This window comes from Triturus cristatus, chromosome 2_1 (assembly GCF_964204655.1).
Source record: "Triturus cristatus chromosome 2_1, aTriCri1.1, whole genome shotgun sequence".
NCBI classification, from domain to species: domain Eukaryota; kingdom Metazoa; phylum Chordata; class Amphibia; order Caudata; family Salamandridae; genus Triturus; species Triturus cristatus.
In genome coordinates this window covers 1,128,820,995-1,128,848,860 of record NC_140581.1, presented here as the reverse complement: position 1 = coordinate 1,128,848,860, position 27,866 = coordinate 1,128,820,995, and the positions used below count along the sequence as shown (strand labels likewise).

The 27,866-nt window shown below is 43.6% G+C and overlaps 1 protein-coding gene across 5 annotated transcripts in view; it reads right to left on the bottom strand.

Moving 5' to 3' along the window:
* The window catches only part of MAPK10 (mitogen-activated protein kinase 10), a 948,252-nt gene that overhangs the window by 171,066 nt on the left and 749,320 nt on the right, over nucleotides 1–27,866 (bottom strand). The window contains exon 9 of one of the 5 annotated variants that reach the window (XM_085636555.1): nucleotides 12,389–12,460. The exons of the other annotated variants lie outside the window; for them this stretch is intronic. Within the exon in view, the coding sequence (XP_085492681.1) occupies nucleotides 12,389–12,460 (72 nt within the window). The remainder of the gene's footprint in view (nucleotides 1–12,388; nucleotides 12,461–27,866) is intronic. 5 annotated transcript variants of the gene reach the window in all.

Below are 27,866 nucleotides of genomic sequence, written 5' to 3'. Positions count from 1 at the left end.
CTACAGCTGGCTAGGGGCATGACTGGAAGTCCCCCACAGTGAGTCCACCAGTGTACAAACACTTAGAGGTAGCACTAGGAGGTGAGCACAGCAAGCGGGGCACATGCACAGCTGCAGTAGGCCCACCATATGGCAACCGGGCACAGGCCTTGCTCTGCATCACTGGGGACCGCTTATATAGAGACTTGCCTTGCTGCCACCAGGAATAGCGCTCCTCCGTGGCGCCCTGGGCTAAATAGAGATGCACATGAACCCCCTGGCTCACACCAGGACTCACTAAGCTGCACAGGACTTTGCAGCTAGAGACCCCCTCTGAGCAGTGCCCCCATCGGAGCACAAACCACAGCATAGGGCCCAGAGACCAGCACACACCACTGCAATCACAATCAGTTAGTCCCATTTTGAGGGAGACCCATGTGACGGCGAAGGAACATCTGGCTGATCACCTACATGAAGCACCTGCGCCCTCCCCGCAATCTCCCTAGGAGCATATATCAGTGGTGCATCTGGCACCCCACATACACCATCAAGCTCGAGGCATTAGCTAGCTTCATATGACATGGCCATGATGGGAGGCAGGGGCAAGAAAGACACCTCAATTAAGTCCATGCCACAGCAGGTCTCTATCCGCCAGCCGATGCGGGACGCCTCAACACGTGCAGACTCTCCAACAGACAATACTGATCGGAAGTCCCCCTGGCAGACTCAAACACAACCAATGACTTTCTCCTGGTGGCATTCCAAGGCCTTAAGGATGAGACCATCACGCTCAAGTAAGACCAACACAGTGGCCTACATGGGATGAGCAGAGATGTCACTGAATTGAGCCTCAGAGTGGAAAAGGTGAAGAAGGGCCAACATAAAGAGGTAGACGATTGCGATAAACTCCAACAATGGATGCTCCTTCTAAAACAACACAACCAGCAATTCCAAGACAAATGTGAGGATCTGGAGAATAGATCATGCGGGAACAATGTCCGCATCTGTGGCATCTGTTTGGAGGCTTAACCCACGGAACTTTCCCTACGTATGTCCAAGACCTTTTCGAGGCAATACTGGAGGATCTCGCTCACCCGAGCCTCCACTAGACAGAACATATAGTGTAGCTCCAAGGTGTCTGGCCAGAGCCTCACGACCAAAAGTACTCACATGAGTCCACTTTTTCGAAGACAAAGACACCTTCAGGCTCCTCTTCCAGTGGGAATGCAAAGCTATATCCATTACCGCTCTGGAGGCGGCCTGAAAACTCCTGAATATGATATTCCCAAGTGAGTTGCCAGGAACCCAAGACCGGGTGGGGACAACAAGAACATGGAAGGGGTGTGGACTACTGTCTATCGAGCCCACCGGTCTCAGAGTCCAGATTCAGAGGAGATAGCTGCCAGCAAAGAGGGACTCCTGTCCCACTTATGTCAGACTACAGGGGGCTGCCTGGAGCCCCAGAGAGCCACTGACACACCAGAGGAGGGGCAGCTAACCCTTGGTTAGTCCAGAGCATTGAAGCCCCCTGCACACTCATGACAAGTTGCTATGGGGTAACCTGGGGCGGGCCACCTGGGCACATACAAAAGGTGATAACCCCCTAAGACTTTGGCTCCCGGCCGATATAGAGTCTGGAACGGATATAACTAGGCTTTCCTGTTTTCAGTTTCTATTTTTGGTAAATTCTGGTGGTGTTTCTTCAGTGTTTTCCAGTGGTTACTCATTTTCGCGCCATAAAAAACAACGGAAACAGTGTTTTACCGGTGTTTATAGAACGCTTTGCTGTTATTATTGCTTGCTTTCTTAATCAGGCCCCAGCCATGGTAAGGACCAGACTGTATGACATTTAAAGTGGATAAGAAGGAGATCATGATGTGTGCTGAAGAGATGAATGCCAGAATGTCACCATCTGACCAGACCAAGCAGTGTATATAGGTACAAATTACAGAGAATCGTTTGTGGCAGCCAGCAACGTCTCACAGTTCGGATCATTTTTCATAATTTACCCTACAATATCACTGGGAGATTCGGACGACATGATTTACAAGTGTTCATATGTGCCACCAGAATGGCACTCTACAAGCATAATACACATTGGATGAGCAAAACAGAAAGTGTATTTAGAAAGTGTATTTTCACCCCAAAGAGCAAGAGCACCACAGTGCTGAATAACTGATATTTATTGTTTCCCGACTCTGTGGCACTCGTCTTTTCAACCTCAGAAGATGAAAGGCTGAGTGGATGGATGTGCCAGGATTTGAACTAGGTTCCATTAAGTCAAACATGGGTCCCTACAATGGATGTATTAGTCCACGGAGCAACCAGCCCTGGATATTTTCTATTTTGTGATTTTTTTTCCTACAGTTTTATATTTTGCTAAACATCGATATACATATATACCTCTAGGGCCTTAACCTTAAAAAAAAAACATTCTTCAGAAATTGTATACTGCTCTACATTTCAGAAGCTTAATACAGTCATGAAATACTTTCCATTGTCCTTTGATTCTGCAGCTCAGATTTAACAAGCATTTGCAATGTAATAGGTCTCGCATTTATGCAAGTTTAAGCTATTAGCATTGTATTTAAAAACGAAAATAAAATAAAAGGCATTGTTATTTGCAATGTCAATAGCTCAAACTCGCGTAAATGTGAGACCTATTGCATTGCAAATGCTTGTTTTAAATGAAAGCGTGAATTGGTCACTCAGCAAGTTGGAAGTTACAGTCTGTGTTCCAGAGTCGCTACCCCTCTCCTGCTCAGATAGTGTTGCATTGCATTGTATCATCGATATAGCGCCCTCACATGTGTTGTGTGCACGAAGCGCTGTTTGGTACTTCATTTGGTGTCTTTCAAACTAATGGCTCACAGCGCATATATTACATTTTCTGCGTTGTTTACGCGTGGGTACCATTGGCCAGCTGTGCCATAGGATCCAATATCTAAATATGGTGCCCCAGCTCACATATAGCTCCAATACCTTTGGGTTGAGTTCCCGCTATATAATACTGCCGTGGCTGCTGAAGTGAATGGAGCGTGAGGTCTATTGCGACTGAGAGGTGTACACATTCCGTGAATGTGCATATGGCTTGCACTGCTGTACTTGAGCTGTGCCTCTTTTGTGCGTGCAACGGAAGGTGCATGGCTGTGCTGTTCCTATTGTGTGTTTGATAGACTCTTGCACTGCTGCTGTCTGTTATTTACTGACCCTAGGTGGCGGAAGCTTGCTCACCTAATGAGTGTACTGTTTCAGTTCTAGCGCCTGTTATGTAGCTGTTCTGTGTGCTCAACTCGAGTGACTATCTGGTGTCTCTCCGCTGTACTTTCTGCTTGTGAAAGGAAAGTGTGCTTTGCCTGTTTTATCTGTGTGAGGGACACTTGTTCAGTGGCTGCCTGTGCTTAATTTGAGCCGGTGGTTTTTGGCGCTCGGCAGAATTGGCAGAATTGTCAACATCGACTCTTATGACAGTCTGCCATGCTTTTTGCCTAATTTAGAAATTAGTACAAAGTGTATTAATATAGCCTTATAGCCCACCGTAGCGGGCTATACCGGCTGTTAAAGGCCCGCTGCAGCGGTAAAGGCCCGAGCCGAAGGCGAGGGACTTTAACAAAGCAGAGGGACTTTAAAAGCCGGTATAGCCCTGCTACGAAGGGCTATAAGGCTATTAGAACATTCTGCCACTAGAGGGCAGAATGTTCTAACAAAACAAAGCCTTCAGGGAGCCGAGGGGATTGAAATCCCCTCAGGCTCCCTGAAGTCTTTGTTCACAGCCAGAGCTGTGAACAAAGACACATTGGAATGTTGGAGCTCCGGGCTTATACCAGCCATTATAAACCCAGAGCACTCCATTGTTTTCAATGGAGCTCCCAACATTCCAATGTTCTAATAAATGATATACATTAGAAACGACTAATACCTCTGCTCAAGCCATTCTAACAGCCTTGGGTATCTGGAATGGCCTGACTAGTCGTACTTGTAGCAGTGTGATGGTAATTGTTCTGTTGGTACTGTCATTGGCTGCACTTGCAGGGGCAATAAGGTGTCGCAAGCTACAGTGGCCTCCTGACAAAGCCCTGGCACTTTTTTCTTTTTTCACGAACTAAGCACTTCTTCCTGCGCTGTATCTATTTACAGCATGATAGGGAGCTTACACCGTTCCTACCTGTGCAGTGCCTGTTCTCCGTACCCGCGTGTGTAAGTAGGGCAGTCGGCTCCGAAGGTTCCAGTTCATCTTATAAACACAAGATTTTTTTGAGATGCCTTTGGTTCTTCACAAAACCTCTAACCAAACAAATTTGATGAAGAAAAAGTATGAATGTGGCACTTTTTTTTGTGAACAAGGTCAGCATGAACAGTTCATTGTGCTCATTCGGCGCTTTGAAGCAGCAGGAAGGAAGCATGAGGCGCTTTAACTACAGTAAATAAATACATGCAGTACTGCACACTGCTTCCGCCGCACCTTCTCACACAGAGCTAACATTTAGAAATGCTACGAGGAGGAAGAGGTTAACTTCCCAATTGTTTCAAAGCTCTGTCATTTCTAAAAGCGTAAGCTATAATAAAGATTTGACCAAGACCACACAGCGTGTGAACGTGGTGAAGCCGGGCTTAGACCCACGTGTCCTGATTCCAAAGTAAACAATACACTGCAACGATGGCAATTATCAATGCTAACAACGGTGACGCGCCTACATGTTTTCAGCAGGCACTACCATGTGTGAACACCCCCCTCCCCCCGCATAAAATCAGATGAGGCGTTATTATTGAATCTCCTTAGAATCTCAGGTGAAAGAACAACAAAGCCTCGTTAAGTGTCTCAACAGGGGTGTAACACTCCCCTCGGCACCTCCTGTGGTGTATGTGGCCAGTTCCTCCTCGGGCACAGACACTGGCGGCGAGTCTCAGTCCCAAAGTTAATACAAAATGCAAACCCTGTGGAACTGGGAGGAGCGGATACCCTAGGCCGGCTTGAAACTCCGGGCTCTGGGGGAAGTTGCACATTTTATGGAGAAGACTCGCCTTCTTAAAGGTGGAACTGCTTGCAATTGAGTTGCAAAACAGTGCCAAATAATTAGCACGAAAGGGATGATAACTTTAAAAAATAAGGCTGACAGCAGGGTGAGAGGAGGAGCGCGTCTCCTCTTGTTACTTCAATTAAAACAAGGGCACTGCGCTGAGATTAAAAGACACTGGCGCTCCGGGTTCAACTTAAGCCCCGAGGGAGACATACACTACAGCGGGGAGGGGCACAGAACCATCGCCAAGTGCAAAGCACAACGCCCGTTTCAAGAGCACCGCACTGAAAGTAAAAGTGTGTTTGAAGGCCATGAACAGCGGGAGGAGGGTGAAATGTTTCATTTGAATTACCGATGCCTAGCTCGGATACTGGTTTGTACTGCTTTGGCTCCCTCAAGTGGCCAAAAGGTGCAAATGGCCAAGTGGTGAATCCAATTTGAAAAATTCAGCGATACTCGGTTTAAACAGGGTCAGCTGATTTGCAATCGGTAGGGTAATGTCGGGCAGAGTCGGTTTTAACCGAATTCCGGACATCCTAGATATAACCCATGCACCCAAGCAGGATCTTCTCCATTCCCACATGTGGGACTCTAGTTTTTGGGTTGGTTGGGGAATGCAGAGGGAGACGACACCACCATACATGAGATGAACGTACAGACTCATTCATCCATACCACAGTGCCCGGAGCCCAGCTTAGCTACCCACATCCACTGATTCACTATGACCATAACTCCCACATTATGTGTTTTAACATATAATGTCTGAGGCCTCAACAGCCCCACAGAGGCTTATCATTTTGGGTGAGTTGAAAAGGTATGGGTGGACATTTGCTTCAAGAGGCACACCTACTCAAAGGGAACCAACAGAAACTATGCTCTAGATTCTTCATACTCCAATATCATGCCTCTGGCCCCAACAAAACAGCAGGGGGTGCAATTTTACTTAGGGACTCCACAAGATTTCATTAGCAGAGGGTCCTGACTGACGACTTGGGGAGGTGGCTGTTGTTAGAGGGCGACTGGGAAGGACCCCCATGCCGATGGCAACATATATTGCCCGAACACTAGCGAAGAGTAATTCCTAATACTCTTAGTACAAAAGAGAGCCAGAGCCACAAACCACTCTCAATTAGGGGTAACCTCAATTGCGTCATAAACACTAACCTCAACAAGTTGCAACAGAAGGTGGGAGGTACACAAACCATGAACTGAGCCTGACAGATGCCTGGAGATACCAACATCCACTACTGGCGGACTATTCTCATTACTTAGGAGCCCATAACACCTATGCTTGAATTGAGGTCTTGTTGTTAGACCAGCAGCTACGGCCTCAAGTACATGATGTTTCCTGAGAACTAATGATGCTCTCAGACCATGACCCAATCCAGATGTTAATGTCTTGGTTCAGCCCCAACCTGACACGTAAGCGGGTGCCTGCAGACTGCATGACTCTCAAATTGATTTTTATTCTGTTTGTAAAGTGCACTGTTGCCCCAAGGAGTGTCCTGGCACTGCCGAAATAGAGTCCCTCTAATATGCAGGGAGGTGCATGAAAAGGTGCTCTGACTAATTATCTAGCTGGAAGAAGAGCAAGGTCTTGAGTTGCTTGCTAAATCAGAATTCGTTCTTTTCCGTTCTTAAGGAGAGGGAGAGATGGTTCTATTTCAAGGCGGCTAGATCATAAAATTACCGTCCACTTCTGGTGTTTATTCTATAACTCGAGACCGCCAATAAATGGGCATTAGATGTGGAGAAGTATTTTAGGTATGTGAGGAACAATCTCACTCTCCTGAGGGACCCGGTGGTACAGCATGAGATAGAGACCGCCATACGAGAATACCTCCATTTCAATCATATAGTATGAGACACTCTAAAAACGGTGGTGAGAGGGGTGTTCATCAAAGACGCTAGCCAACTTAAGTGGATAAGAGGTTGAGCTCCTCCAACTTAAAGATGATCTGCTCTGAGTGGAGCAAGTTCATAAATCCATCACCTCTAAAAAACTCTGGCAAAATGTGGCCTCACACCTAATGCACCTCACAGTCACATACAGGGTATACCACAACTGATTAGCGAGATATAGATCATACCACATTACAGCACCACACTGGCTGTGAGTATTAACAGCCAGAAACAAAGACATAGTACAGACACTGGAGGGCAGTGGCAGACCAAGTTGGGGAACACTCATCATATTATGAACCTGTTCACCTTCCTTCCCCACCTCCTCTCCCACCCTACATGCATGTTGAGTACAGTAAATACACTTTGAATGTCATGACCAACAAACAGTGATCTATATATATATATTTTTTCTGTATACACATGTGGATGACTACTAATAATTGTTAAAACATTAATAAACAAATGTAAACAAAAAAAAGGAGAATGTCTGGTGGAATCCTCCACAGCCAAATCCGTTCTCAGGAATCAAACAAGGCCCACTAAATCCTAGCCGATCAGGTACCCAATTCTATGAAGGGAGAAATAAGGGAGTATCCCTCTTTGCAAACAAATTGCATGCCCAGTGCACCAAAGGGTATATCCCTTTGGTGCACTGGAACTATAGTTCTGAATATAGTTGGCCCCCTGTGCTCCTCAGAGGGCGAAAAGACTGACGCCTTCCCTGAATGCTACAGTACCCCTGTATAAAGCTGACCACTTCGGCACCCAACAGACCTTCATATAGTCTCTGTCCCAACTGCACCTTTCTGGTGATGACTGAGAAGCCTTACACAAGCCCATCTCAGAATCAGAGGTTTTGTCGGTTATAAAATACCTCAAACTAGGAAAGGCCCCAGGCCCCAACTTCTTTACAGTCACATTTTATAGAATCAACAAAAGAAAGGGGGGACCGAGGAGCAAGTTATGGTCCAGTGTCTGTGCTCCTCCTACATGATACTTAAACCAACAAAGGACACTGTTCCAAAGGAAGGGTGCTAAATAGCCCCTCCCAGAAAGCAAGAAAGAAAAAGGACCTAGGTATGCGAAGGGACCCCACAGAAAGGAGAAAGAACAAGTCTTGTCCCCTATTGCCCTGACACACCTCGAAGGGTGTCATGCTTCATCATCGGGCATTTGCTCCTCGTCGGGCCCGGCGCTGCAATGCCCTATGGGTCCCCCGAAGGGTCACTTTAGTGGAGATCTTTTTGGGGGAATGCCAGATGGTGCATGTGGGTATGTGGGGTGCGGGTCCCTAAAAGAGGGTGAAACAAAGTGCGTGGAAGATAAGTAAAATTTAATCCGGGGTTACTAAACCAAAAAGCTAGAGCAGGAATATTGCCCAAATAAAATAGATTAGAACCCCTTGGGTAAAAAATTACCCCAGCAGGCATATTATGCCTGTCGTAGACCAACATGTTTCGATAAAGGGGCGATAATGACAAACCTACACCCGCCGATCCTTTGTTTTTTCCAGGGCGAAATTGTCAAGAGGTGCGAGTTACCAGATCTTAAAGCTCTGGTTGGACAATTCTAGACTTCATGAAGGCAGGGGAGCTCAGGTACAGGGACTTAAAAACCATGCAATATACTTTAAACATTGATCTCTGTACAACTGGCAGCCAATGAAGGCCCAACATTACCTGGAAGATGTGGCAACGTTTGGGCAGGGTGTAAATCAGCCGAGCAGCCTGATTTTGAATAAGTGGAGACTGCGCTGAAGGATTTTAGAGAGGCCGAGGTAAATTGCGTTAGTATAGTCTAATCTAGACATGACTAGAGCTATGATTACTTGGATCAAAGCCTCCTTAATAAGGAATTTTTTCATCTTTTTTATGTGATGTAGCTGGTAGAACCAGGCAGAAGTCACGGCTCCTACCTGCTGCTTAAAAGAAAGTTCCACATCTATTATGACACCCAGGCTTTTACAGCTTGGGGGAGAGCCCATCTCGCTAAGCTAGAATGAAGGACACCAATAGTTCACCTTACTTTTTGTGAGCATTATCTCCATTTTATCGGGGTTCAGCTTCAGATGACTGGTGTTCATCCAGTCTCGTATGAACCGCATAGTATCCTGAAACAAGTGGTGAGATGAAGTGCAATCATTAATAGTAAATAATAGTTGCATGTCATCAGCATAATTAAAGATGTTGATTTCTTTATGATTGAGGGCATTAATCAGGGGACAAATATAGGGTCAGATGTACCAAGTGTATTCCCGTTCGGCCCATTTGCAAATGGGAAAAAGCCTTTTGAGATGTATCATTCCAAAAGCCAATCGCAAAATAGGGAATCGCAATGTTTGCGATTACCTATTTGGCGAATGCATTTAGAGAATTGCAATTTGCGATTCTCTAAATGCAATACAGGCAGCGCTTTTTAAATTGCGACCCTGCTTTAAGGAATCACAATTCACCATCAACTTCAAATTGGTGGTAAATTGCAAATCCTCAGAAATATGCACAATTTTGAATTTTTCTAAGTGCCGTGTGGTGCAAAATAGATGTTCTTAGGGAATGTATGTGCGCCACGTGCACACATGCATATTTCAGGGGGGCATCAGGGTGGCCTTTTGGCCCCCTTACACCCTTGAAAATGCGCATGCAATTGCCATTCATTCCTATGGGCCTCTAGGCCCATAGAAATGAATGGGAAGCCATTCCTTGTTGACGACTCGCAATTTATGAGTCGCAAATAAGGAATGTGTGGGAATCGCAAAACAATTGCTGAAACCTACATACATTGCATTTTGTGAGTCTATAATAGCGAATCGATAAAATACGCTATTATAGACTCGTAAAATCCAATTTTGATACATCTGGCCCATAGATGTTAAAAAGGTGGGGAGACAGCGAAGAACCTTGAGGAACCCCGCAATTCAGTTGCATCTCCGAAGATGAATAAGGAGGTAGCCTGACTGACTGAGATCTGTCCCTCAAAAAAGGAAAGACGCCAGTCAATTTGTTGTGTTTTTACTGTGTTACTGTATGTGTTATGTACAAATGCTTTACACATTTCCACTGAGATAGGCCTAACTGCATGTGACAAGATACCATGGGGGGGGGGGGGGCAGGGGGTTATCTTTGGTGCGTAATGCCCTTGTCCTGACTAAAAGCAAGGGTCCCTACTTGGACAGGGTGTATGCCACTGCCAACTACAGATCCCCATTTCTAACTAGGGGGATAATCACCTACCCGCCGCCTTTGACCCTGATACATGTGAACTGGGACTTCTCACCTGGCCTGGCAAAATCTAAATTTCAGGCATAGATTACAAACGTCTGTTACTGCCTGAAAGACCTATTGCATAAGGGCTGCATCTGCCCCATAGAAGACATCAAACAGACTTACAATATCCCAGAGCACAAACAGTTCCACTATCTACAGATAAAGCACTGAGTACTTGACCCCACTGTGCGATCAGTAGTAACAAGATCACTCATGTAATTTGAGATGTTTTTGCAAGTCCTCACCCAAATGTAAGACTGCAAAATAGGGTGGTAGTATGTACAAATGCTATTTTGTGAGTCGATGACTCGCAAAATAGTGTCTGCGAGTCGCTATTAGGAAGGGGCATGCTAAGGGCGTCCCTTCCTAATAGCGAGTCAGAATGGTATGTACCATTGTTTTGTGACCACATTTGCAGTCGCAAAACACTTGCAGTTTACTGCCTACTTCAAGTAGGTGGTAAGCCACTTCACAAACCAGAAGGGGTCCCCAGAGGACCCCTTCCCCTTTGTGAATGGGCCACTTCGCAAACAGGAAGGGGTCCCGAGAGGACCCCTTCCCCTTTGTGAATGGCTGCAAAAATATTTTTTAAGAGGAGGCAGTGGTCCCACTGACCACTGCCTGCCCTTAAAAAATTAAAAGAAAACCACTCCTTTTTTAAAAATTCCTCCCGTTTTCCTTTAATGAAAACGGGCTGCATTTGCGGAAAAAAAGTTGCTTTATTGAAAAATCAAACACAGACATGGGGGTATGCTGTCCCCAGAAGGCCACCATCCCTGTGTTTGCAGGCCATTCCCAATGGGTCACAAAATGCACCCTGCCTCATGAATATTAATGATGCAGGTCCCTTGAGACCCATTTGAGAATCGCAAACAGTGTCTCAGACAAAGTTGTACATTCCTTTTTGCGAATCGCAAATTGCGAGTCGCAAAACATCGGAATTTGCCACTGGCAAAATGGAATGGTCGTACATCTGGGCCTTAATCTCCCAAATATATGATACCATGCTTCTTCATGCTACTCAAACAAACCCCCTCCCCCTACAGGAAGGGTGGGAGGAAGATCGGTGATTGGCATTGTATGACAATCAATGGAGGGGGCTTTCACACATGCACAACAAACTTTGGCAAACAACCTGAACGCTGAGGTACTCTATAATATATTATATAGATGGCACTACACACCAGTGCAACTCCATATCATGGACAGTAGCAAATCTAAGGACTGTTGGAGAGGATGGAGAGGGATGGGAATCATCTTCCACATCGTGTGGTCTGGCCCAAACCTTGGGGGTACTGGGAGGTGGTCCTGGCAACCATAGCAGAAATAGAAGGGTTGGCCCTTACTAATGACCTGACATCAATCCTCCTGGCCTTCCTCAGGCGCAGACGTGTCCTCTTCATTCACGTAATGGGAAGATAATCTCTCACCTCCTGCTAGCTGCCAAACAGACTATACTGAGTTTGTGGGGAATACATTATTCTGAATACCACAAAGTGGCTACAGAACATTTAGCTCCTTATGACATATGAAAATATACCACATGACCTCCAGGATGCATCAGACAAATTTGCCAGTATGTGGGACCCCATCCTGGAATACCTCAACCAAGATAAAAGAGACCTGACATGCCCAAGATGTCTACGGGCCTGCTCTTCACAGCAAAGCAGGCGTTGTGGATGATCTCCAAATGAAGCTCTGTTAAGAGGCATTAACCTTTTCCCAGATCTGGTGTGGTGTAGACGGGATGGATGGTAGGGGGGGCTAGTTTTGGCCTGTTCAGTTCTGTCCAAAAATGTTGCTTTGCTGTTGGATACCATGAAAAGACCAATAAATATAAATGAAACTAAGAAAATAATGGAAGTAAGGACTTAAAATAAAACCCCACAGGAAATAATGTTACATTAAATGAATTAAATAAAAATAGTTAAAAATCGAAATAAATATAAATGAATGTTTAAAATATATCAAAATATTACATATTTATAAAAAAAATTTAACAACCTATAACACTTATTATTAATATATAATTATGAAATATTTACTGTTTTGCTACAAATGTCTTCAGTCACTTCTTAACTCGGGTTTACCCAAGAAACAGCTTTATATGGACTTGTAAGCAGAAAGCTTGAGCTTGTCTGCAAGATGATAAAGGGGTGCATTGTTTTGTAATCAAATGAAAATGGCACGCAACAGTTGGCCAATGGTTGCTAAGAAGGATACGATCAGTACCAGGAAACAACACAGCACCTTTAATCATTTCTCCCATGATGCACCCCACTGACCACAAGTCAACTGAAAACGAAAAATGAAATGAAGGTAAACATGACCACAGAAATACAACAAATAAAAAAACAGGATGACATCACCGATCAATTTTGCACACAAAATTCACAGGATTACATTGCTAATTTATCTGCCATGTTTTTTTGCAAAATGTTGTGCTTAGTCACAAACCTAGAAATTGCAAACCACACACGCTAATAAAGCATTTGTTATCGAGTCATTAATTTGATAGCCCAAAAGTGCACAAACCCATCTGCTCTTGCCACCAGGAACCGCAATGGCTTCCATTTCCAAAAGAAGGATAGTATTTTTCGTACGTAGAAGTCAACAAATCTGCTGCACATATAATCCTAGAATTAAAAACTTATCATTCAAGGGTTGGACTGCTTAAAGTAAAGTCAATAAAAGTAAGATTGCTAATTGATTACCACAAAACAATCACCCACTGAGCACGAGAAGACAATGTATGAACAATTCTGAGCCACTTCTGTGCAGTCTGAAATATGCTTTGTTGCCCCTCAAAATAGATGTCTGCACTTCATTGGAGGAATCTGCCCAGTGTTTGCATACTCTAAGGGCCTCATAATGAGTACCCCAGATTATTCCCTAGCAACACTGTTCTCCATAGGTACTGATACCCGGGATACTGGTAACAGAAGCATGTTATTAAGATTTATGAGTGGGACCCTGAAGTTCCACTGAGAAACTAGGGACTTAGTAATACAATGCTAGATTCTATGGTAAATGCCAGTAGGCAAAATGTTTTTTTTCAATTTACCTTAATACTCACTATGGGACTCTGAGGACCATCATATGGTCAATATTGAAGGTTGCAAAGTCAGCTTTGGAAGTTAATATTGTAGTGTGCTCCTCAGCCAAGAAGCATGTAAAAGACCACACCACCCATAGAGCTCTAGGGCTCGAGGATCGCAATGTGGTGAGGTTAAAGCTGGTTTGATCAACTGTAGATCACTCCCCAAGCATGCGGACGATATTTGGTTATCTCGAATAGATAACACCTGGGAGGTGATGTTCCTAACTAAGATGTGGTTAAAGGAGGATTCCCTATTCGCCTTGACCCTTGCTAACCCTCCCGGCTTCCGTATTGTTTGCGCTAATAGGAGGGGTGACAGAAGAGGTGGTGGGGTTGCTATTGTTGCAAAAGAAACCTGGGACATTTCTTCTTCTGAACCGATTATTCTAGGAAATATTGAAGGCCTAAATTTCTATATAAAGCCGACCCCCACCCTTTGCTTTGCCGGCCTGTTAATTTATCGACCGCCTGATTGTGCAAATGGGCATACCTTGGAATTATGTAACCTGATTGCTCAGAAATCATTACAGTACACCAATTTCATAGTCCTTGGTGATTTTATTCTCCATGTGGATGATCCCTCTTGCCCTCAGGCCTCTCAGCTAATAAGGTCACTTAGTGGAGCTAACCTCACTCAACATGTAAATGCCCCCACACACAGAGCTAGACATATCCTGGACCTTATCTTCTCTAGCATCCCGACTATGAGAGTTGAGGCCCCTCAATGTCTGGTATGGATGGACCACTATATGGTCTCTTTCTTATTCAGCTTGGGAAACCTACAGCATGAGGGAAACATGCAGACGGTGCTGAGAAGAAATTTTAAAAAGGCTATAACTGATAGCTTGGGCCCCGTAGTCTTAGAAAAAGGTCCACAGAGTTTGGGTAATCTGAATGAGGACGTGGCTGCGTTCAATTCAAGGATTACCTCTGCCTTTGATTCAGTGTTTCCTCTGTGAGCGGTGAGGACCAAGATGGAGTCGCCATCAGCCTCTTGGTTCTCGACGGCACTAAGAAATGAAAAGTGTAGGTGTAAAAGACTTGAATGGCTGTGGAGGAAAGATTACTCCTTGGAGGACAAGATAGTAAATAAGGAAGCCTTAAAAAAACTCCGAAAAATTATGAGAGCAGCTAGAAGAGAACTCTTCATCCTGCGCATTGAAAGTGTGGAGATTACAAGTAAAGACATCTTTAAGATCGTAAGATCCTTTACCAGTCCATCAGCTCTTGAGGGAAAGATTCCGTCCTCAACGTCCCTATGTACTGACCTCTATAATTTCTTCGATGAGAAAATCCAGAAAGACTATGCTTGCTTCAAGGATGGAGAGCATACGGTGTCACCTTAGCTAAAGGACAATATCAAATCTGGTGGAACTTTCTCTGAGTTCTGCCCTATATCCCTTCAGGAATCCTTAGCTGAAATCTTAAAATGGAAGTCAGGTTCCCCGTCAAACCCCTGCCCACCCAAGCTATTTAGATCCTTGGCTCTCTGGATCAATCCAGCCTTAAACATGATCTGGAATACTTCACTTTCCTCTGGCATCTTCCCTGATATTTGGAAGCATGCTTTTTTGCTCCCATTGCTGAAAAAACTGAATGCAGATCCCAAGGAGCTGGGTAATTACCGCCCTATCTCACTGTTACCTGCATCCGCTAAAATGTTAGAGAAATTGGTCCAACGGCAACAGGCCAATTTTATAAATGATCATGACATCCTACAGGATACCTAGTCCAGCTTTCGGTCAGGCTACAGCACTAAGACAGCTCTAGTGGAGGTAGTGGAGTCAGTGAGAATGTCGGTAGATGCTGATCCTCTTAGATCTGTTGGTGGCCTTCGACACGGTCGCACACCACATTGTTCTGGAAAGACTTCAGCAGGTAGGGATACAGAAAACAGCTCTTGCTTGGATTAGGTCTTACCTTACAGATCGATCACAAAGAGTCTTTCACCAACCGCATCAATCGGACCCTAAACCATTATGATGCGGCATGCCACAAGGCTCGTCCATATGCCCTTTACTTTTTAACATTTACCTGGCGCCCCTCTTTACTATTATTAATTCCTGGGAAGTGAAAGCAGTCTCTTATGCATATGACACCCAGCTGGTGTTTTCATTCGAAGATCACTCTGAAGATTTGTTTGCCAGATTATCAGGGTGTTTAAAGGACATCGCATGCTGGTTGAACCTGAACAAACTCAAACTGAATGCGGATAAGACCGAGGTCCTATTTTTTGGCCAGATCTCTACACCGCCTGCTGGACTTTGGTGGCCAGCAGAACTGGGCTCTCCCCCCAATCCCAGCAAATTCCGCTAGGAATTTGGGCATTAAGTGGGACTCGGATCTTTCCTTCATAATTCAAGTCCAGCACATCACGTCGTCCTGCTTCGGGAAACTAAATAGCTGTAAGAACTTCCTGCACCTTCTACCTGAAGAAAGTCGCAGATACTACAGTGACATCTCAACTAGACTACGGAAACAGTCTGTACCTTGGCCTTCCTTTATATCTAATCCATAGACTTCAGATGATACAAAATGCGGCAGCAAGACTTATACGCCGGGTACCATTCCGGCACCATATCTCTCCATATATTAGGCAACTGCACTGGCTCCCAGTTTCAAAAAGGATTGAGTTCAAGTTCATAACCCTAGCCCATCGTGCCCTACATAAAAATGGGCTTAGGTATCTCAGTCAGAGGCTGCGCCCATACCAACCTAAACGCACTCTAAGATCCAACTCCCAGCACCTGCTTTGTGTACCCCGTTTTGCTAAGTCTCAAGTGGGAGGCAGATCCTTCACTGTGAAGACAGCTAAGTTATGGAACGCCTTGCCAGCACATATGCATTTGGTGGATACGGAACGGGAGTTCAGGCAGATCCTGAAGACCTGGCTCTTTAGCCAGGATTAGCACCTGGCCAGTTACCCTACCTGATTTCCGCCACAGCGCCGGGACATGTCCGTGGTGGTAGCTGTTGCGCTGTATAAATGCCACTATTATTATTGTTTGCACATTTTTATCCTTCAGCATGCAACAGAACGTCAATCTAAAAATGATACTAGACCAAGGGGGCTCCACCGCCATACCCCTACTAGACCTAAGTGCGGCCTTTGATACTGTGGACCACAGTATCCTGATACAGAGACTAGGCGACATCGGGATCCAGGGCCAAGCCAAAAAATGGCTTACCTCTTTCCTAAGCAAAAGGTCATTCCAATGCATGGAATTGGCTAATCTTTCTGATACCTTCTTGGCGCCCCATGGAGTACCTCAAGGCTCGGCCCTCAGCCCGACCCTGTTTAATGTCTACCTAACTTCTTTAGCACAAATTATTCAGGAGTTCGGACTTACCATCGTGTCTTATGCCAATGATACACAATTGGTAGTCTCAGTGTCGGAGGATATGAACTCTGATCATCTTCAGCTGGTCCCATGCCTGGAAAAAAAGGCCAACTGGATGGCCAACTCCAATCTAAAACTGAATGGCAATAAAAGAGATCTGATGTTCTTGGGCAACAGCCCAGGTCCACGGTCTAGGATCAGTTGGTCAGAGGAGTGGGGTGCCCCCCCATTCCAAAGCCTTCCATAAAAACCTGGGGATGTGGCTAGACCACAAACTCTTGATGGAAACTCAAGCCACAAAACTTTCTGCAGTCTGTTTTGGCATTTTGCGTGTGATCCGTAAGATCATGAGCCTCATCCCAGAACAGGCAAGGAGAACAGTGGTCCAGGGCCTAGTGACCTCAAGACAGGACTACGGTAATTCCCTGTATCTGGGTTCACCCAAATATGTAGTCGACAGTCTGCAAGTAGCTCCGAACACCACGGCGAGGATGCTCCTGAAGATATCTAGACAGGAGTCAGTCAGATCCTCATTAAAAACCTTGCACTGGCTCCCTATCCAATCCAGGGTCAGGTTCAAACTCTATGTCTAGCTCACAGAAACATGTGTGATAGATGTCCAGCCCTGTTAAAAACCATGATCAACCCCTATGTCCCCAATAGATCTCTCAGGTCCTCATCAGACTACCTCATGAACATCCCAAGGATACAGAGAGCTAGATGGGGAGGGATCCTTTCATACCTTGCTCCAAAACTCTGGAATTTCATGACCAAGGAACTGAGAATGACTAGAGAAGAAAGAAGTTTAAGAAAACAACTTAAGACGTGGCTATTTCCTTAAAGGTCCCTCCTTCACATAGTGCCTTCTCTCTTTAGCGCTGAGAAGCCCTTGGGCAGGCATGCGCTTTATAAATTCTATAAATAAATAAAATAAATAAACGTACTGTGCCACAAACTTTATTAACCACACCCAGTCACACCCACCAGATTATGAAATACTTGTAAGGAGTCTGCCAATGACAACTAGAGGCCTCATTCACACAAACACAACATTTCTCCCTTTGGTAAATAAAACGTACTAACAAAATATATACACATAATAACTCCTCGATGAGTCGTCAAGGTATTTGCAGCAGTCTTCCAGATTGAGTTGTACGAAAAGGGGAGTTGCGCTTTCATCAGGCATCTCTGAAGCAGAGTCGGATGCTTGACTTGGTCACTCAGATGGACTTGCCTCACACATGAGGTCTGGAGCTTATGCAGATCAAGGCAAATGCTTAAAGTGTGATAAGTCTCTGGTCATGGATTTTCCAGGACATTGGGCAGTTACCTTATGTCTTTTGATCATAACAACTCTTAGAGGTTCAACATCAAACAGAGCTTCAGTCTTGCGTGTCTGCTTTTGCTTGACAAGAAGTTAGTCTCCTTTCTAGAAGGCCGTGCCGAGAGCACATCGGGACTTATCGGCATAAGCCTTCATTCTGCATTTGCAAGAGGTGTCAGTGACACAAATCTCGTCAGGGTCTATTAACCGACTAGTGGGCCATTGTGGTATCTTCATTCCAAAAGCTCTCCCAAACAGCAAGGTGGCAGGACGTTCTCCTGTTGTGGAATGAGAAGTGGAACAGTAGGCACGGAAGGCTAAACGTAAAGCTGAATTGAGGTTGATGCCTTCCAGCACAACACGCTGAACCACCCTTTTCAAAGTACTCATAAATCGTTCAACAATGCCATTTGCTAGCCATAGCGGTGTACTTATCTGATGTTTCAGCGATTAAGAAAGTCTTTGAACTCTCTTCTATTGAAGGGGGGCCATGGTCATATTTGAGAATGGTGGGCACACCCCATGTTGTGAAAATGTCATCCAGTCTCTCGATGACTCTGTCACATCTAGTTGATGATAAGTCTTCCACTAGAGGAAAATGTGAGTACTCAACAACTACCATGAGATGATTTCCTTTATTGAGGGGTCCGATGGAGTCAACTGCGATCCTCTTGCAAGCTTGCTTAGGAAGATCAGACATGCTCAGCGGGTGCTGAGTGGTTTTGGGAGACAAACAGTTGCAAATATGACAAGCTTTAAGCTCCTTTCAACTTGTTCATTAAGGCTAGGGAACCCCTCTCGAACCCTGAGGGCTCTTTTAGTTGCGGCAATGTCACAATGTCCTTCACGTTCCAGTTCAATTACTTGTTGCCTCAGGCTGTCAGGGATAACTATTCTTGCTCTTCTTAGTATGACACCATCTTGTGTAACAGAAAAAAAAATCCAAACATTTTTTAATTTCTGGTACTCAACATCATCTGTAAGAGGTCAAGTATGTTTCCTCCATGATTGCGTTATAATGATTTCTTTGAACTTAAGCATGTGTTTGTCAGTATCTATAGCTGTCAGAATCTCTTCAAAAGAAAGAGCTGCAGGTACACTTGACATTACTAGGAAATTGATGTAGGTCTCAGTCACTTTGGACATTGTACAATGATGCTGTAAAGGCACGTGTCAAAAGCAGTCTGCGGGGCTTTGAGCCTTCCCCGGTTTGTGCACGATAGTGTAATAATACTCCTCCAGATGCAACCCCCACCTCTCGATGCGAGGGGGCATCTTGGCATTCAGATAACTGAAGAGGGTGAGTTACGCTTGATGATCTGTGACAAGGGTGAAATGCTTTCCGTACAGAAACACAGGGAAGTGTTCACACGCCCACACTACAGCTAAGCTTTATTTCTCCGGTTGAGAATAGGCAAGGTCAGTCTGAGCTAGGCTCTGGCTAGCACAGGCCACAATATGTCGCTGAGCATTGGCCTATCCATTGTGTGGCGAAAGGATCACACTCAACCCCACTGGGCTTGCATCCACCACAATCTCTGCATGCAAGTTTGGGTCAAAGTAAGCTTTTTCAGTTGCATTTTTAATGGTGTGTTTTATTTTCTTATAACTTCAGTCACATTCAGATGACCATTCAAATAGAACATCTTGCTTTGTTAGTTCACTTGAAGGGGCACTCACAGAGGCAAAATCAAAATGTACCTACAGCAGTAGCTAGTCATGCCTAAGAAGGATCCCAGCATGGTCACATCTAGAGGGCAAGTAGACAGCAATGCTGGAACCTTTTCGGGGCAAGGTCAGGAGTCATTCCCTTTTCAGAGAAAATATGCCCAAAAATTTGAGTCTGTTTTTATGAAACCCACACTTCTCTGCATTTAGTGTGAGACCTGCATCAGCTAGCAGATGGCATACTTGTGTTAGTGCTTTATCATGTTCATGTTCCTTTCATGTAGCCCCAAATACCAGTATATCATCACTGTAGTTAAAAGCATGTGTGACAGGCTGAATTATTTGATAAATGACATCTTGAAAGATTTCTGCAGCTGACGATACTCCAAATCGGAGTCTTTTATATCTAAACAAACCAGCATGAGTTGAAAAAGTAGTAATGCACCTGCAGTTTTCTTCCAGTTCAAGTTGATGGTAGCCCTAGTTCAGATCAAGGCAGGAAAAAACGTTGGCACCATTCATTTGCGTGATCATGTCTGCTATGAGCTGACCTGGATGTCTTTCTCTTTCGATTGCTCTGTTGGCCTGTCGCATATCAACACAAATGCGCACTGAACCTCCACTGTCCTTTTTTTGTCACCACCACAATGGGTGAAATCCACAGTGTCAGACCAGTAGAGCGCTCGATTATGTCATGCTGTAACAGTGTTTCTAGTTCTTTCTCAACAGCATTCTGTGAGTGAAAAGCAATTCGATTATGTTGCTGTGCAACTGGGCAAATGTCTTCATTTATGTGAAGCTGCACCTTCATTGTCTTAAGTTTCCAAAGTCCATGAAACAATGTCAGGAAATGACTCACTATTTCAGAATGGGCCTTTAAGTTGCAGTCAATAGAGATCAGTTCCATATCAACAGCAGTATCGAAAGCTCTTGGACTGTTGTTTTCTTGTCCCTCATGATTGCTACTAAGAATACTTTACTCTGCAAGGGCACAGAAGCTGTCCAGGTGTACACCTTTTTTATCGACATTGTGAGAAATGGTACAGGGGACAGTTCTTTGTACTTTTCTGCCAGCATGTATATCGATGCACCACTATCTATAATAAAAGTTGTATGGCAACCTTTAACCTTGAGCCTGATTTTAGGACAATGTCCAAACAACATTGTTGCCTCGTGTGATGATTCTTTTAGATTTATGCTCTTCTTTGCAAGCGGACAATCCTACATGCATACGTTGGTCTGTGAGTGACATCACCGTCGCACATCCATCGTTTTCACTGTTACTCGATTAAGACATTAAGAAAGCCTTTGGAAGGTGAATTTGATAACTATCAGCTTGTTTTGTTTCCACTTGCCTTAGTCGATGTTGTTGTTTGGCCTTGTGGGAGAGGCTAGAGTGCTTGTGGAACTTTCTGGCGTTCATCTTCTTGTCTCTTCGTGATGCACTTAGTTTCTCTTTTGCTTTGCTAACCATAATTAAATAGTTGTCCTTCCTACATCCTTTGTATATTTGTCCGATGGCAGGACATTTACCTTTATGAGTAAAGGAGAATCCAGCAGAAACACAATTTTGGTTTTCTTCTGAGACATCACTCTGTGGGTCTCTGCCATGTGTTTCTGCTTACTTTACATACTCAATGCTGATTCATTTTGGGTTGTTCCAGCTTACAATTCATCAGCTTGTCAATCAGCACGTTCCTCCGCTCTGGAGGCCATGAGAACTTTCTCCAAACTGAGCGTTTCTGCCAGCATGCGTCGTCAGAATGAATTGGTGAGGCAACCATCAATGACTCAAAGATGCATGGCTTCTTCATCATTGAATTAATTGAACTTGCAGTGCTTTATGAGTGTGTCAAGTCTCTCAACAAACTCATCCATTGTTTTACCAGGTTGCGGTCTGGCTAGGTTGACAGTGAACCTTTCATAGTCGACATCTGGCATTGGATTGAACTTGGCCTCCTATGTCTTCTTGACCTGACGGTATAATACTTCATCAGCTTGTGATATCTTCATCATCACTTCTTTTACTCCTTCACCTGCAAGGGTCTTTAGGTATTAGATTATCTTTTTGTCATCTGCTTCTTCTTTAGCATCTATGAAGTCATTGACCTGAAACACAAAAAGCTGAATATTAGTGCCAGATGGACTGCCTGGATTCAATTCAGGCAGTCCATCTGGCACCGGTATTCTGCTTTTTGGCGGTGTTAAATGGAGGTGGTGGTTTCAGGAACACAGGAGCATCATATTTTGTGCTGTTTCCTACTGACATTGAAAGTATATACTGTTCAGACACCATTTTACCTTCAGTGTCTCTTGGCCAGGTGGCACCTCTGTAAGCATCAGCCAGCTCATTAGTACGTGGGTTGTCAAACTTGAACTGAGGTCGGCGGGCGCCATCTTCCTTCTTCACGGTGATTTATGGTTTCACTACTTACAAGTGGTCATCACCGCTCTCGACTTTATGCATTGTACTTGGCTGTTGCTGCCTTTAGTGTTTCTTCGTACCTAGTTAGAACTATCTTTAGCATTTCTGCTTCGTATCGGTGCCGGCTCTGTTATGCTGTGGCACAGTATTTCTTCATTCAACCTTACTAGTACATTTTGTGCTCCTCCGTAGGGCCTTCACCTTCTTCGAAGGCCGTTCAAAAACTGGAGTTGCCCTTTGACTCCACATGGGCCAACTGTAGACCGCTTCTTGAGGCACACGTGACACGCACAGGCAGTTTGCTGGACCACGGCAAGCTCTCAGGGAGAGCAGTCTTTTATCCTTGGGGGGACGTATTTCCTATCTCGTCGCCAGCTGTAGCGTCCTCCCCAGCCCGGGAGCATGTAAAAGACCAAGCCACACACAGAGCTGTGGTTTGCACATCTTTATTCATCAGCATGCAACAGTTATCTACATTTTACTGCGTCACAAACTTTATTAACCACACCCAGTCACACCCAACAGATTACATAATACTTGTATAGGAGTCTGCCGAGGGCAGCTAGAAGACACAAACACAGGACAGGACAAATATAAAATCTCATAGGCATCACACTGTCAAAACTGTTAATATAAATGTGTACTTTTTAAAGTAAGAGTAATTTTATTGGCAACACATATTGTTATCATTTCACAACTTCAAGCTTATCTCCATTCATAAACCGGGAAAAGTAAGTGCATCTTCTAAATGACTTATGTGCTACATAAAATGCAATTACAAAATGGCATTACAACTGCCATATCTTCATTAGTGATACATGAGTTCAGTCTTACATAATTGATCAGTAACAGAAACATAATATAGCACAACGATACCCATTCAAAACAATGGCTTGATTCCCAAATCCAAGATTACAAAGTCAGATATTTGCTTTGATGGGATGTTGCCCACATTTGGAGTAGGTTTCTAGCTTTCCAGAGATTTACAAACATTCCTAGAATTATTCTTAGATATCTGAGACAGTATCAGATTTCCAGGAATACTCTTACTGGCCATAATGCGCTTAGGGGCATTTTGCACTAGGTAGATAATACTTTTGTGTCAGCAAAGAATAAATGTGAATTTGCGCATTTCGCTTTATTTCTTTTCCTCCCAAGGAAAATATTTTTCGATTGGACAATACAGTTTCCCACCCTAAATTCATTTCCACCCGACAAACACAGTTCTTCAGTGTTCAATTTTGTGGTAAATTTGTATATTCAAGTTTCTCTTACCATTAATATAAATAACATTGCAGCATTGCACTTTAGGTACATCCATATACATTAATATTTGCGCAATGTGTGTCAGGGTTGAGAGGAGTGGGGGGGACAAGCAGCAAGGAACAGAGAAATTGATCCATCAGTCATTCATGCTTCCTTACTTGTAGATGACAGGGAGAGCCCATCTCTCACTGCACACAGTCATCACAACAACCACTTAATGGCCTGGTCTGCAAAGCCATACAAATTCAATGAATGTTCACTTTCCTATGATTCAAGCAAAGCTAATGCGTTTCCTGATGCGTCTAGCTCATTTGAAGCTGTGTTTTCCCCATCCATCTACCCGTCAGGTTCTTTCGTCTCTGTGCCCTTCTGCCCTTCACCGTGCTATCCCAGAGCTCTTCTGTCCTTTTTTGTGATACATTTAACTCTGTGGCATTGGCCAAGCAGTCTTTATAGAGAGTGAACAGAGATGAAGAGAGTGTAGAGAACTGCAGAAATACACAATTTAGGGGAAAGGTGGGAGATACGAGCTGCTTTGTGGCTATGAATTTTGATCTTGATGGCAGAAAGAAAGAGAATGAAAATTATCCAGTATCGGAACTTGCAGCTGAAACACAATCCATCAGCATATGTGTTAAATTGTGAGCATGGGGTCACTCTTCTTCAAAATCAACTACTCATTATTGAATTTGTAGACTTCTTAAGCTCCTTGAAGGAACACAACGTTCCAAAAAGAAAAGGATATATCGTTAAAGAGAAGGTTTGTAGGCATGTACATTTCAACTCCCAGTGGAAGAAACGTAAGTTTAGAATAGAATTAGATAATCTCAGTTTAAGAAAAATAAGGGCAATGTTTTGATGTCAATATGGGGCAGTAGTGTATGGAGGTGAGAAGGTATGGAGGCGGTTTACATGAGTAACACATCAAAGGCCACGCTTTGTACTTCATGTACACTAAACATACAACTCCTACTGCAGAGAAGGAGCTGAAATATTGGAGGGGTTGTTTCGAGAAGGAAAATTATGTCTGTGACCTACTACCAAAAATACATGACTAATATACGAGTGGAGAGGCTGAGACCACTTCCTTATCTACCCCTATTGTTCGAGTAAAAGGAGGGAGTGGGCAACATACAATGGATTCTTTGGACTGATCCAATTGGCAATAAGTGAATCTTACTCCTACATTTAAAATGTACTGTTGTCTTTGCTTTGGGCAACATGTTGAGGTGTCACTCACATAAAGAGCTATATTACAATTTATGTTCCAAATTCGCTTTACTATGCTATGGGATTAATAAAGCACATGGCAACGCGAAGGCATCCCAGCGCTGGCAGATGGAAGTACCACTACAGCAAGCCCAGAACAGTTACCTAAGAATCAATTCCTAAAAAGCCATGTCCTAAGGGATTTTCGGAAGCTCTGCTTACTGTTCATAGAGCGAATGGCCAGAGGGAGAGCATTCCACAGTTGGCCGCGTTAAAGCCAAAAGACCGCCCTCCACTTTGAGCGTTTCTGACAGTGGAGAAGGTTACTAAAAATTAATTGGAGGATCTAAGAATCCTATTAGGGGAAAAGGGGTGATCAGTTGGCAAGATGGCGAGAGATTGGTGGACTGCACGCATAAAAGGCTCTGTGCACAGAGATTTAAACTCAATCCTTTGAGCAATGGGCAGCCAGTGGAGGTCAATCAAACCCTGACTAGTTGAATCATACCTATGAATATCCAAGAGCAGTCTTGCGGCTGCATTTTGCACGACCTGGAGTTTACAAGTCACTGCCTTCGGAGAACCTAGGCAGAGCAAATTGGCGAAATCTGGGCGAGAAAGGCTCTGAGTCTGCACTACCAGCCTCTTCGAGGACTGGAAGAGAAGAGTATGCAGAACATACGCATGATTCCAAAACAGGAGGCTGACAGTCTTGTGGCCTAGTATTCCATGGTCAGAGGTTTTTTTCAGCCATACCCCCGAATGTTTTATGGCTGGTTTAGGAGCGGGAGGAGGAGGAGGACCAAGGTGGACCGAATATTCGAGGGCCCCCTGGGGCTGGGAATTACTCCCAAGAAACTGATTTTTGGTTGCAGGTTTGTAAAATTATTTCCACTATTTGTTCTATTAATTTCCCCTTTGATAGCAAACATATTTTTCTGGGAAGTTCCTCAGGCTCCTGGCCAGTACGCTCTAAATTAAGTACATTTCTTGATCTGTCACTTGCTATTGCTCTCCAAGTCATTACATCAAGTTGGGAGAATGCCAAGAATATCAATGTTACTTGTTGGAGGAAACTTCTCTGTTACCATCACAGGCTTGATACAGCATCAGCGACATCTATATTATGAATGGTAAATAAAGACTTCTTTTGGTCTCCGCTTATTGGTTATTTGAACAAAACGTCTAACCTCTCCAAGGCCTCTATAATGGTTTTCCAACCCCCTTGACTGTTTTTCCCCCTTGTTTAATATCATATATAGGCATTTTGCCATTGTTATTATATGAGATATGCTGTTATATGACATGACATTACTATACGGAATAAGTTATTATATAAGATTTATTATGTGATACATGTACAGCTATGTAATACATTTTGTTTTATTCCTCTTTTTTTCTTTGTTCCTCTTCTCTATCCTCTTCTGTTTCCTTCCTTCCTCCTTCTTTCTTTTCTCTTAAAATACAAAAAATGTGATATCATAAGTGCAGAATTAGGATATTAACTTAAGTATATTGTACAACTTCCTACTTCTTGTATTTAGGTATACTTATTTTTGACTTTCTTGTTATTTATTTTGGATCCTGGTTCTTTAATATAAGCAATTGATAATTCTGCGCATTTGTATTTCACTTTAATAAAGATTTTATTAACTCCCGCTACTCTGCTTAATTAATGAGTAGTCGAATGTTACTGTTCTGGTATGGTTTATAGACCTCAGTCAATCTTGAACCCTATTGCCAAGGTGTCAGAGATCAGTTGACCCATCCAGATGTAATCAAAATCACTTGGTTCCACGTTATCAAAACTCTTACAGAGGTGGAGTCTACATGATTATTGGCTTTTCCTGGAACAATTGTGCCAGTTATCTAGAGAAAAGATCAAAAATGTGTATTGGGAAGCAGTAGCTATGGGCATAGTAACTAGTAGCACAGGTAATCTCACTTTATCTTTTATTGATTTTAAACCATTCATGAGCTTTGATACATTCATTTACGAAATCGAACTCTCTTTTGCATGCAAACTATATCTGCAGATGAGATACTGTATCCTTCCAGGCAAATATTTTATTTTTAACTGGTCCGCAGTGAATGAGGGTGGGGATGACCAATACCAGGCATGTGAAGGGGGGGGGGTCCGAATCATTGGAACACCTATTGTTCTTTTGTCCTCAGTGCAGTAGGTTGCAAGCAAACTGGATTGTTCCACTGTGTAAGACTCTCGGAACCAAGAAACACCAGGTTGCTTTTAGAATTTTTAGTATCAGCACAGCTAGGCCCCGTGTCTTTGGGGTGGCTAAATTCATAATGGGAACCTGGATAAGGCGCTATAAGGGCCTATTGGATGTGTAAGTCACTTCCTGAGCAGCTATAACCAAGACGAATACAGTGGAATGTTTTGTAAATTGTATATGTGTTTAGTCCATGAATTGTTGTATCATGTTTTAATATTTTTTTACATCCTATGATAACAGCTTGACTGTTCTTTTTATCTATTTAGTACTCTATAAACCATAAATATTTTTTACTTGGTTGATCTGTGTGATCGAAATAAAGTATTATGATAATAAGTAGTCCAACCACCCAATGCAACTCTATGGTTAGGACTCATTAGCTAAAGTTTCAACGCTTCCTTTTCCCCGGTTAACTAAAACCACATTCACTTCCCTCACAATACCTCCAAAATAGATGAAGCAAATTTTTAAAGATGCCAAGATTCAAAGATAAGAATGCAGATTTTTTTAAACTGAGGCCATTTGCAGATTGTGTAAAGTGCTCATGACTTCGTTGACTAAAAACACATTTAATTTCCCTACAATTCCCCCAAAATAGATAAAATTGTATTAAAAATTTAAGATTCAAAATAAAAATGGTGGCAAAAACGAGGAGTTTCACAACTGCTCCACCAAGCAACACTCTGCTATCATAGCGGAGAAAACATTTTAAAAGGGGTGATAACAGGCCTTACACACAAAGAAGCAACTGAAAATGTCGAATTTTGCTCCTGTCGGATTATTCCTATGTTTGGTACACATTTCTGACTTGTTTAGATGGCTAAAATAATTTGTGCAGGGGTCTGGAAAATAAGCATCCATTATGGATTTCCAGGAATACTCAAATCCCTAACAATTTCTACATGTGCGAATTTAGCAATTCTACTGCTGCACATATGAGTGTCAGGCTCAAGCATGTTACCATCAATTTACATTTTTGTTTGTTTCTGCCAAGTGAAAATTATTTTTATCTCGGAGAAACCCACTTAGCTACACCCCATCAACATTGTTGGTGTTCCCTCCCCTTTATCTCTCTTATGTCATACTTACTCCTGACCACAATGAGGTAAATCTCTAACTGCTTACAGAGTGGGG